This window comes from Sinocyclocheilus rhinocerous, unplaced genomic scaffold (assembly GCF_001515625.1).
Source record: "Sinocyclocheilus rhinocerous isolate Xijiao unplaced genomic scaffold, SAMN03320098_v1.1 scaffold721, whole genome shotgun sequence".
In the NCBI taxonomy this organism is placed as follows: Eukaryota; Metazoa; Chordata; class Actinopteri; order Cypriniformes; family Cyprinidae; genus Sinocyclocheilus; species Sinocyclocheilus rhinocerous.
Window position 1 is genome coordinate 291712 of NW_015656165.1, and position 13047 is coordinate 304758.

Sequence of the window (13047 nt, forward strand, 5' to 3'; positions counted from 1 at the left end):
CAAATAAGTTCAAACATCCACTCCATATATATTTTTTCCTGAATATTACTGATGAACTGATCAAAAAGTAGGCTACTGTTCACATGCGTTTTACTACTATATAGTATAGTGATATAGTAATAATTTAGTACTTTTTCCTGTTTTATTGTTGGTTTCCTCTTTTCTGATCATTTGGAATGAGGATAAAAAGACAAAAAAACAAACACACATGCAAATAAGTTCAAACATCCATTTAATATCTACTATTTCTTGAATATTACTGATGAACTGATCAAAAAGTAGGCTACTGTTCACATGCGTTTTACTACTATATAGTATAGTAATATAGTAATAATTTAGTACTTTCTCCTGTTTTATTGTTGGTTTCCTCTTTTCTGATCATTTGGAATGAGGATAAAAAAACATGCAAATAAGTTCAAACATCAATTCAATATCTACTATTTCCTGAATATTATGAAATTCAAGATGGCGTCTGATGACGTCATAATATGCAAATTAGATTAGTATATTTACACCCCACATAAACTTTCGGTCATGCCCAACATTTTTCTAATTTACAGTAGATCTCTATCTTTAAGCCCTTTCAAGCCACAAGCTTTTGAAATCTTGATGTTAAAATCCAGCATTTTTTCCAAAAAACCCTGGCGCCTAAAGGGTTAAAGCATCATGCAACAAAACAGACACAAATATCAAAGTCAAATCCTTTAAATAGAAGCTGTATTTTTTGTAAATGAACTTCTCCAGACTTCTGGCAGCCACTCACCATTTATGTGAAGTATATAGTCTGCAGAAAGAAAGTAGGGCTCTTACAGTGAAAAGTTTGTACGTATGTACATCCAGGCAGAACATTTAAAATAAATTTAAAATCTGAATTTATTTAATAATCTTTATGTCTTTACAATCCCATATGTTATTTTTTTGAGGTCATTATGAACTGCAAAATTTGCTGGTTTGGAATAGAAAAGAACTGTGCAATGATTCTTCAAAAATCATATTTTTGTGTACCCCAGAAAACAATAACATGGGATTGGAATTTGTCTGTTAAAGGGATCGCTCATGGCAGTCATTACTCAGACCTTACTATTTTAAATAGTATAGGAGTCCAAGCAAAATTGGACCCCACTGACTTTAATTGTATGGAAAAGAAAATAATAAAATGGGGATAAGTAATCATTTTCCACTATATACTGTATATTGAGCATGTAAAACGTGTTGAGAAGAACCACTATAGCTGGTCAGCATCCTATTTTCTGTTTTTAACTAGCTTAACCAAAAAAGCTTCCTTGGTGAAGCATCAAAAATATCACCAACTAGATTTTGGTGGTGATCCACCAACAAGACCAACACAAAACTAACATAAACCAGCTAGACCAACCTCAAAGCACATATAAAAATAAAGTAGAGTACTCAAAATCAAAATACAATGGTAATAAGTCCAAGTCATTGGTTTGCAATTAAAATGGACTTCTCTATTCTCAAGAGTAATGTATGGAAGTTGCTGGTTTGCATTAAGACATTTTATTTAGAGCTAGGTCACAGTCATAAGTAATCGTGATTAAAACAATATAAAATTTAAAGTATTGTAAATGCAAATTCATAATTACTCAAAATAGTACATTGATTCAAGTTTAAAGTCACCAGCTCTCATTTCTGATCACTTAGGTTCCATGTGTGTAAAACGGGATATGGAAAGTCCTGCTCACGTCCGCCTGTAAACCCTGATTGTAACACTCTAAAAATGCCGGGTTGTTTCAACCCAACTTTGGGTCAAATATGGACTAACCCAACTGTTGGGTTAAATTTTTACATTAAATTTTTAACCCAAAAGTTGGGTTAGTCCATATTTGACCCAAAGTTGGGTTGAAACAACCCAGCATTTTTTAGAGTGCATCAGGCTTTGTTTGCACAATATTTGTATGAGCACAAGAATTAAAAAATAAGAATACCAACAATCACAAGAGCAGTTCTCATCTGTTGATACACACATTCTGTGGTTCCCAGTCAGCAGAGGTTTTAAATGTCCTCAGATGGACCTTTAGTGATTCTTCACTGATAAAACTCAAAGTCAAATCCCATTTATTTATGTCCCGCATGTCTAAAAGTGGTTTCCAGTTTCATTAGCTTTCATCATTTCGTCAAAAACAGACTAGAAACAGCAGCTCTGAAGCTTTCTATTTTGCTGTAAACGGAGTGGGTGGGCAAGCTTTCAATTAGGTACAGTGCTCCCCTTCTAGCACTTAGCATGGACTGCTAAACCGTCACATGGTTAATGATATGTAGTTGGCCTATAATATACTGTATTATACGGTCAATGACACATGGTCAATTATATCTGTCATGTGCAGAATAACCCAATTACTGAGCTGATTTAGCAGGATAGTCTACCACAAAGATTTTCTTATGAAAACTCACTGGTGACCCGTTATGACTAGTGTCAAACGGTTCGCATGTCACTTGTAGAATTTTTCAAGCAGCTTTCAACAGATTTGATAAAAAAAGAAAACGTTCGAAATTTAATTCAACATTATAATACTGGAAATCACAAGAAGTAACACATTTCTGTATTCATTAGCAAACTTTAAACTGTAAACATCTGCACAATTTTGCTGTGCTCTTTAATGACGTTAAGAAATAATAATGAACCCATATGAAAATGTAATATACAGTATGTACATATATAACATTTCCATATATGACAAATATTGTCATATGAAGTAAAAACATATATGAAAGCTGTTAGAAATTGGAACAATCTCATATATTAACATATATATCTATCCCATACAAATATGCTTGTTTATGTATAATACATTTTTGGACACATATGTCATGTACATGTATATCCATCCTAAAACCTGTCGATACATGGTGATATTATACAAGTAAATATGAAATATATGTATTTAAAACATTTGTTACAAAAACATATATCAAAATAAAGACACATACACAGAATTTATGGTGTTTTAATAAAGTTGCATATACATAAAATATTTTTGACATGTTATTGCTACATATAATACCATATAAAAATCATCATACAGATATTAACATACATACATATTTTACTATGGAGAGTTTATTTATATTATAAACTTATATATTTATAACTTATATATGCCCAGAGAATGTATGCACAGTATGTGAAAATTATATATGGCCTTATAAGTAACATATATGGCAATATCACTCTTGATATAGGGCAATAAATGTCATTTCTGCATGGGAACTCATGGAAGCATTAAGGTCAGCAGCACAATTACTTTACTAACGATTAAACACTAATGATGTTTTATTTGAGTCTCTTCTGTTAATTAGCATTACACACATCCACACATCTACATCAGATCAGACAACATATACTCAGTCTGGAGGATAGTGACGGATATAAACACACTTTTTAAGGGCAGTATGAATGTTTTTGTTCTTAATAAAGTCTTTCCTTTTGGGAAGCTTAATCTAAAAAGACAGACATGACAGGATGTTGATGTGATTATTACGAGAGATAGTTTTTTTTCTTCGTGGTTAAGAGTTTCTGTACAGGCCTCAAGGCATCTATCATTTCACATTTCACACATGACTGCAAACACTTGTTATTTCAGATCCATAGCGATGTGGAGGCAATTGTTATGTAGATACAATCATCCTTCTTTCAGATTATTTAGCTTGGCAGTAGAAAAAGTGAAAGTGGTGTAGTCATAAAAATGGTCAGTGACTGTACCGAATAGTGGGCTTAGAGATATTGGCTCTTGTTCTTATGACTGGGTAATTCGGGCAAGCCTTTTTTCCTTCTTTTTTATTGAAATATCAATTAAGTAGGCTTGCTTTGTCTTCTTTTTCCATCAAAAGCAGATTAACTTTTCATTCTAGCACAGCTAACATGAATCTAGGCATATAGTAGGTAGCCTATTTTATGTCATATGCTTTGAATGAGATTTTTGTCATGTCTGTTCATATAAGTTTTCATATTCATTCAAGTTTCCCTGTACGATTTTTTTTGTTGTCTCTGTTCTATTTCCCTTTAACAACATATTTTTGGCATTTTTACCTTTATCATATGGACAGTAGGCACTTGATAGAGTGCAATTTGGAAGAGAAAGAGAAGGAAAGTACCACAAGCCAGGACTCAGGTCACCTAAAGCACAACCCACAACACTTCCCACCAGGCTATCTGCTCCAACAACACACATTTTAATGTATATACCATACAACCCCTCCCAGTTTTTGTTCCCATAATTTACAAATTGCGTATACTGCATATACACATAAAGCAGACCCTGGATTGAGAGTCTTGAAAGAAGTTGCACAGTCAAGGAAAAACATAATGAGAAATTGTCAGTAACTGCCACAGTTGAATGACATTTATCAATGCTGTTGGAAATCAAAGGTGCTTTCACTTGTTTAGGAGTTGAGATAAATAGTTAATCTACAAGGTGGAAAAATAGCTGGATAGAGCAGATAAAAGTGTGCTATGCTACACAGGGCCGGATGCAAGATGGCGCCGCGGATGGCAGCCATGGTTTGTCGCTACTTGGTACTTGTACTTTTTTTGTTTGTTTGTTCTGTTTTAAGCAATTTTTCCCGATCAGCTTTACTAGGAACGAACTCCTGGACATCAGAAATAGCACACCAAATAACTTTCTGCCGACATTTGAGCATTCAGATGTTTTACTGGACATTTTAGTCGGAGGAGCTGCGTTCCTATACAAGCGCTCCAGGCGACGCAAGCGAGGGAAGCGCGCCGAGCGGAGAGTTGAAGCTAAAGCGCTCGGCAGCACATGGAGGCGCCAGCGCAATCACTTGCATTTTTTTCTTACAGTGGGAACAACTTAATACGCAGTCATTTTTGCTCATAAAGGTAAGAGTAATACATCATTCTAAACTGTAAATTGGCTTTTGGGGACCCAAGGCGGTCGCCTACCTTTGCCTAATGGGTAAGTCCGCCCCTGATGCTACAGAAAACGGTGTTTCAGACCAGATATCTGTGATACCAGACTGCTTTTTTGTCATCTCTAAATGATTAGATTCGGATTAGATAGAAATGATTCTTTCTCCAGCCTCACAGCCAGCTGGGCCTCAGAATGTTCCAGAACGAAGAATCTATTCTATCTTTGTAGGGAATTCTGCCTTTGAGATACTAGCCATCACACTCAAACTCTATTCACTTTATGGGGGAAATGCAGTGGAATTGCTTTTAGATGAGATACACCTGTGAACTTTTTACAAAGAAAATGTTAAGACTGACCCGCACAAAAAATGTTCCAAAAACTATGGAGTCAAAGGGGAAAAAAACTAAAATTGTAATGTGCTTGCTCTTGTGTCTCATGATTAAATGCCTCAAGTACTCCCTTTTCAGGTAATCTGTGATTTGTGGGACAATGAAATAATGCTTGTGTTTGTTTTATGGATGTATTAATTTATCTAAACATGAATTAAAATGCATTCATTCAAGAAGTACTAAAAATAAAAAATAAAAATAAAAAACTAAAACACACTACAAAATTACCAAAACCTAAACTAAAAATTAATCAAATTAAATTTAAAAATAATAATAAAAACTTAATAAAATCATTGATGCTAAAATAACACTGCTGTTCTGTGATGAGCATGTTTTTGATTTCTGAAACTATTATATATATAATTAATAATTTATTTTTTTGGCAGCATACATTAAAAAAAATGTCTAGGTGGTACACTTTTCCTGATATCATAATGAAGATTAAAAACTGATTCTTAAAAAAAAAAAGTAGTTTGACAGTGCTTTTAGAGACTGTTATTTCTGCGTCCCTACTTATTAATATTTGAAAAATGTGCAGAAAAAAGCATAAAATGTACATTGTATTTTAAAATATATATTTTTGCATAACTGTATTCCCTTATACAGTACATGTCTGCCACGTTCTTTCCATCCTGCGTGAGATTGCTGCTTGTGAAAGAATCATTTCTGTCCTGTGAAAGAGTAACACTTTCAGATTAGTAACCTGTTGTACTGTGCAAGTATCTAGCAACTTGTAACAGCATCTATCACAGCTATCACTAGCACAGCAGACAAATCAATAACAGCTCAAGACTATATCAACTCTCCAATGGGATTTGAATTTAAGTTTTCAGCAAGAACATACTTATTTTTGCTCAACCTCACTTTTTTGGCATGCATTTTTTTTAGAAAGTTCTCTCACATTCAGTTGGTGATAGTGTCTCCTGCTGCTCAGAAAGAATTGTTTTGGGGCATCTATTGTATTCAGTACATGTGAATGTACATTATGAATGTTATTGAAGAGCAAAAAGTTCAATCTGCTATTTTTCTCTTTGCAGGTAAATATGTCTACCAACCCATGACCAGTGTATGCCAACTTCCCAGCACGCTGGTTCCAGTTGCCCCCTCAGCTCACACCCACACCATGAACCTGTCCATCTCCCTGGCTGAGCGCTTTCTCAGGACAGCCCCCAAGTTCCAGGCTCCACCCTGCCCAGAGTTGCCCGAGTTCTGCGTCATCTCTGACCTCTTTGTGGATGATTACATGGTCAAACGTATCAACGGGAAGATGTGTTATGTGCAAAGGCCGCCTCCACCTACACCAAATCCCACACACCAACCCCAAACGCAGGCACCTCAACGTGCATCCCAACGTACCAACAAGCACACACGGCAGGTGGGCCCAACTATTAAGCACGGCCAACCAAACGAGAACATCTCAGGCCCTAAAATGGACCACTGCTCCTCTCCCTCCAGCTCAGAAGACTCTGGAATTAATGCATTGGGTCTGCACTACATGGAATCATGCGATGAGGACTTCTGTGTGGATGATGATGATGAGGAAGAAGAGGATGATGAGCTGAGTACCGATGGGGACTCCAGTCCCGGTAGCCTCTGGAACCAGGATGAGTGCACTTTACTGTCACCGTCCAAATCAATGGTTGAGATCATTGAGAAGATTGAGACAACGGTTTGACGTGCCTGTCAGTTAATACCACAGTTGGAATTCCTCAGTCTCGGAAACACTTCCCTACACTATCTGCAGGTGCATGCGTTCAGTGAGCCAGTGCAAGCACACGCTCCCTGTTATGGCAGTGCCATCCAAGGTTGTCTCAGAAGAAATCTCGAGAGATGAGTCATGGCAACTCTCTCCTGTACTTACTACAACTCTCATTTTCCCTCTAGTCCCTTATGCATGGGGAGGCTAATGTAGGTTACACGCAAGTAAGTGCGCTGACAAACACATATCGTGAGAACTTTGACCAAATGGGACTCAATAGATGATAGAATATTTCATGGATGAACAGATGTAAGAAAGTCAAACTCAAAAATACGAGGCTATGTCTCTCCTTAGAGGGCTCAGACACACTCTGCCCAATGCATAGAAACGGAAGAGGGGATGGCTGATGCAATATGGAGAGATCTAGACTAAGATGGTCTGTGTGTGTTAGGAGGATGGAGAGTGCTTCAAAGATAGAAGGAGAAAGAGTGAGGGAGAGAGAGAGTCTTTCAACGTCCTCCTGTTAGGAGAATCAGTCAGAACAGTGGCTAAATCATGCATGAGCTCAGAGGATGGTAATGAAACTTTGCGATGAAAATAGATTGAGGCTTGTGCTTGAGGGAATGCCCCTTTTCTCAAACTCTCTCACATGCAGAGATTCCTTGGAGGCAGCCAAGGGTTCATTACCAGACATTTCGTGTCTGGCACCAGACTGTGGGGTGGACCAATCCTCCCATCGTCATAGTCCTCAAAGTTTGTGGCTTCTTTAGGAGTAGAAAACAACTTTTTGACAATCAGTTATAGAAAAAGTAGGTTTAAGATAAATTCTGCAATAAAATTGGAATAAAATTGCGTTGTTCATCCCCCAAGAATCCTATTGTGGTCTATGTTCGATTCTGTCAAGCGCCTTTACTACTTTGAAGTATGTGGCGCATCATTGACAAAGCCAGAGGACTGCTTAGTGGCTATTCACAAAAGATGCGTTTTTGTGTCCATCTTCCCTGTTTTTTAATTGTTGGTCAACATAAATGTGCTGGACAGATGCTATTGTTCCTTGCTGTTTTTCTTACAGCTGCATTTTAAGGGATAGTTCACCCAAACATTTCAATTCTGTCATAATTTACTCACTGTTATGTCTACACAAACCTGTATGAATTTCTTCTGTAAAAGATTTTGAGATTATTTTGAGAAATGTATTGTAAATGTAATTTGGAAGATGCTTTTTGCAAAACAACTTGCATTGGATTCATACATTGTATCAGGTAAACATTGTATCAAACCCCTAACCTAGACATTGCTGGTAGCATGCCTGAGCTGCAGGATTGCTAAAAACCAGCTTTCAGGTCATTTCTGTTGCACCTGTCTAGCTGTATTTAATGCAAGAACGCACCCTATGTGAAGGGCCCCTTAAGTGTCCCTTTGAAATCTTTGAGATCTTCACTGGCTGAAACAATTTCATTTTTTTAAGGGTTTAAGAACATTTGGTCCATTCAGACTTGCCATAGCATCTCTGGATCTTTTTTTAATCATTGTATTCAAATGTATCTTATTATATTAAGAAAAATATGTTAACTACCCAAGCACAGTTATAGACTGGCCCAAAATTTAAAAAAAAAACCTCCAAGGCCTATGTCAGGTCCAGCATGTCAAGAAGTGCTTCTTAGCGTTGGTTTAAGCACATGAAACCATTGCTATCACTGCTGAGGTGGAATAAAGGGATTACAACTTAACAAAAAAATAATTAAAGTTATGACAATAAATTTACTAATTAGGGGGCTATGAGCTGAGACTGCCAATGATGTAATGACTGGATGAAAACCAAGTGAACCCTTTTAATCATCCAACCTAATTTATTTCAAGTCGATTCTGTCAAGCGCCTTTACTACTTTGAAGTATGTGGCGCATCATTGACAAAGCCAGAGGACTGCTTAGTGGCTATTCACAAAAGATGCGTTTTTGTGTCCATCTTCCCTGTTTTTTAATTGTTGGTCAACATAAATGTGCTGGACAGATGCTATTGTTCCTTGCTGTTTTTCTTACAGCTGCATTTTAAGGGATAGTTCACCCAAACATTTCAATTCTGTCATAATTTACTCACTGTTATGTCTACACAAACCTGTATGAATTTCTTCTGTAAAAGATTTTGAGATTATTTTGAGAAATGTATTGTAAATGTAATTTGGAAGATGCTTTTTGCAAAACAACTTGCATTGGATTCATACATTGTATCAGGTAAACATTGTATCAAACCCCTAACCTAGACATTGCTGGTAGCATGCCTGAGCTGCAGGATTGCTAAAAACCAGCTTTCAGGTCATTTCTGTTGCACCTGTCTAGCTGTATTTAATGCAAGAACGCACCCTATGTGAAGGGCCCCTTAAGTGTCCCTTTGAAATCTTTGAGATCTTCACTGGCTGAAACAATTTCATTTTTTTAAGGGTTTAAGAACATTTGGTCCATTCAGACTTGCCATAGCATCTCTGGATCTTTTTTTAATCATTGTATTCAAATGTATCTTATTATATTAAGAAAAATATGTTAACTACCCAAGCACAGTTATAGACTGGCCCAAAATTTAAAAAAAAAACCTCCAAGGCCTATGTCAGGTCCAGCATGTCAAGAAGTGCTTCTTAGCGTTGGTTTAAGCACATGAAACCATTGCTATCACTGCTGAGGTGGAATAAAGGGATTACAACTTAACAAAAAAATAATTAAAGTTATGACAATAAATTTACTAATTAGGGGGCTATGAGCTGAGACTGCCAATGATGTAATGACTGGATGAAAACCAAGTGAACCCTTTTAATCATCCAACCTAATTTATTTCAAGTATTGGCTCAAAAATGTCATACTTGCTTGCTTGTCAAACCCATGTAATATATAAGCACATATGTAACTTCACTGCCTGAACAAAAATACACATTTTGGAGTTCCTCTGATCATGGAAGGACCATGATCCATAGATGGTGCAGGTATGATTCTCTCCTTATTACCGAATGAATGAATATGACTATCCCTGTCTCTGCAGTTTTCATATCAGGGACTGATACTGTAGCTACAAATATATACTGTAGACACACAAATGTTTATCAAATATTAAAATATGCCCTTTTGTTTTGCTTTTTTCTTATATCAGCTATTGTTAACTCACCTCTTATTTTTTTTCTTATAAAGAAATATAGAAAATAAGAAATGTTTCTGTCTTTCATTCTGAAAATATGCTCATGCATTTTGGTTAATTCCAACCTTAAGTGTTACGCATAAGTGTTAATATATTTTCCCAGAAACAATCTTGTATGGATCTTCAGCTGTTAAAGGTTAACTGCATTGCCCTTTTAATCCTAGATCATCCTAGAGAACTCCCAGTTCAATTTACCTCCTTCATTATCAGAAGAGAGGATATTTTGGAATCATAGAGGAACAGTTAGCTGAGAAACCTGCTTAAAGGCACTGAAGCAGTGAGACCTTATGCCTACTTGGAAAACAGATGGGTGCTAACAGGAAGAGGCTCCATGGAATACAAGCCTGAACCAATTAAATAACAGACCACAAAATATCCCAATGTTGCTGTGCACACTTGGATCTCTATTAAGGCTAATGCACACACATCCAGAACACCCTATATATCAATGCTTCTAATAACTGCATTTTGTGTTGTTCTCACCTTCAGGCCATCCAAGATGTACTGTAGATAGTTTCTTTATGGGAACAGATTTGGAGAAATGTAGCATTACATCACTTGCTTACCAGTGGGTCCTCTGCAGTGAATAGGTGCCGTCAGAACGAGAGTGATAAGAACATCTACAGTCCATCAATAAACATCTTGTGAAGTGAAAAGCTGTGAGTTTGTAAGAAACCTTTTTTTATTTTATAATTTTAACTTGTATTGTGCATAACTGTTAACATCTTGCAGGAAGTGCAGACTTTTATCATATACCCGATATCAGTAGAAGTGGTATTGATTGACAGGGAGGAAAGATAGTACCGAGAGCTGCTCGGACAAAGGCCACAATTCATTTGCAATTGAGAGAGGCAGGTGGAATGGAGAGCCGGCACAATCCTTTAAATGAGCACTAGAGAATAGGAGTGCCTGTCACAGATGCTAGAAACTGCTACTGCGAATAAAAATAAAAAGGCAATACTAGATTTAAACGGATACAATTTTGGGGGATATTATTTACAATTATAAGAAATACAGTTAAAATTCGAAGTTTTGCACAAACTTTTTTTTAATTTTTACCTCTGGTAAAAATAGGCTTCCATAATTTCTTGTACTGCATGTTCATTTGAAACAAATATTTGTATTGTATTCCCATTCCTTACAATATTTCTGGGGTGTGGCGGCTGATGGCCTGGGACACGGTGGGATCACAATCCATCCTTGGACAAAACTGGATTTTTTTTTACAACTGTGCATTTTAAGTATAGACAACTTTGCTTACATTACCCCAAACTTGTGGACAGTAAGATATTACTACATGAACTAACATGCCAGGTAACTGCAATTACATTGCATTCGCATGTTATAAAATGAATGATGCAATGCTATGTAAACCAGAGCAGATGCCTGCAACAGAGCACAGCTTTATGGATGCAGGGGGAAGAAAATAAGGTAGTCTATCAAGACTTGGAATCGATCCCGCTCAACCACTGGTAGGGGTACCAGACTGCATCAGTCTTGCAAACAGAATGACTGAGGCGATGCATAACAAGATGAAGACATGAAAAGTGATGGGAGAAACAGTTGACTGTAATGCTCACATCATTGTCCACAGATCTGAAGAATCCACTCAATAACAGAGCACACAGGAAACTCGTGCTAATGAGCAAACCGAAATGTTGGATCCAGCATGCACTCATCCCCACAGGTTGTCAGGGCGACATTTATCTGGGGATCAGAGGAGAGAGAGAAATAAACAAATATAGCTACAAGGTATCCTGTAGATAGAGAGAGGGAGGAGACTTTCATTTCTGAACTTATTTCTGAACTTAGAAAAAGTACAAAGAAGTGCACAGTCAGTCTCAAGACCATCTAGAAACACAGAGCTCATCGCATTAGATATGTGCTCTATTTGAAACCGTTAGAGGAGAATTAGACCATTACTCCAGGGCTGGCATCATATGCAAAAAGTAAACAGTCTTTTCTTTCATTGTCAGAATGTGCTGGTGGGGTTCACTCAGTTTGATGGGGTCTGATGTTGTTAATCTTCATGCAAACAGTGCAGCACAGCAGGCAGAGAACTAGACTGAGAAACATCCATAGAATTCAGCTAATTAATCCAAGCTAACCTAAGGCAAAAAAAACAAAAACAACAACACCAACTGGCTTACAAAAGCATCAGTGAGAAAAGCATGCTTTTTTGCTTTGAGCTGAAAATTGGAAATAAAATTCGGAATACCACTGTAAAAAGTTAAACATTTTTAAGACAGCTTTTTTTTGCGCTGCGAGACACCTCTAAATGAAAGTGACTGCATGATTGTGTTTGGTCCATCTCATGAAAATGACGCAACATATTAAAATAATATTTCAGTGAGGTGGCAATTACAGCATTCTTAATCTTAGCTTGTTATCCAAATAAACACTTTAGCAAAAATTATGACACCTTCAGTGGATATAGAAAAGAATCTCTCCCCTTTAAAATAATCACATTTTGTTGCTTTGCAGCCTGAAATGAAGATGGACACCACCGGTTCCCCCCCAGCTGTATTTACTCAGTGCAACGTATAACATCCAAGTGAAAGATATCTAACATGTCAGAAAAAAATAAATTAAAAAAAGTAAAAAAACAGAATCACTGAGATGAAAGGATCACCCCCTTGTGTCATTCTTGTTTTTTTTTTGTTTTTTTTTACCACCTTTTGCTTTAATTACAGCCTTTAGTATGTTGGGATATGTCTCTGTCTCCACTAAATTTGCACATCTAGGCTTTGCAATATTTGCCCACTCTTCTTTGCAAAACTGCTCAAGTTCAGTTCAATTTGATGGTGACTGTTTGTGGACTACAGTCTTCAAGTCATTCCACAGATTTTCAATGGGATTTAAGTCTGGGCTCTGACTAGGCCATGCAAG

At 36.8% G+C, this 13047-nt stretch overlaps 1 protein-coding gene across 1 annotated transcript in view; it reads left to right on the forward strand.

Moving 5' to 3' along the window:
• Window positions 1-7656, forward strand: part of LOC107719729 (UPF0524 protein C3orf70 homolog A-like) — a 15836-nt gene extending 8180 nt beyond the window's left edge. The window contains exon 2 of the mRNA XM_016527217.1: window positions 6316-7656. Coding sequence (XP_016382703.1) covers window positions 6316-6953 — 638 coding nt within the window. The 3' untranslated portion in view covers window positions 6954-7656. The remainder of the gene's footprint in view (window positions 1-6315) is intronic.
• Window positions 7657-13047: the final 5391 nt, after the last annotated feature.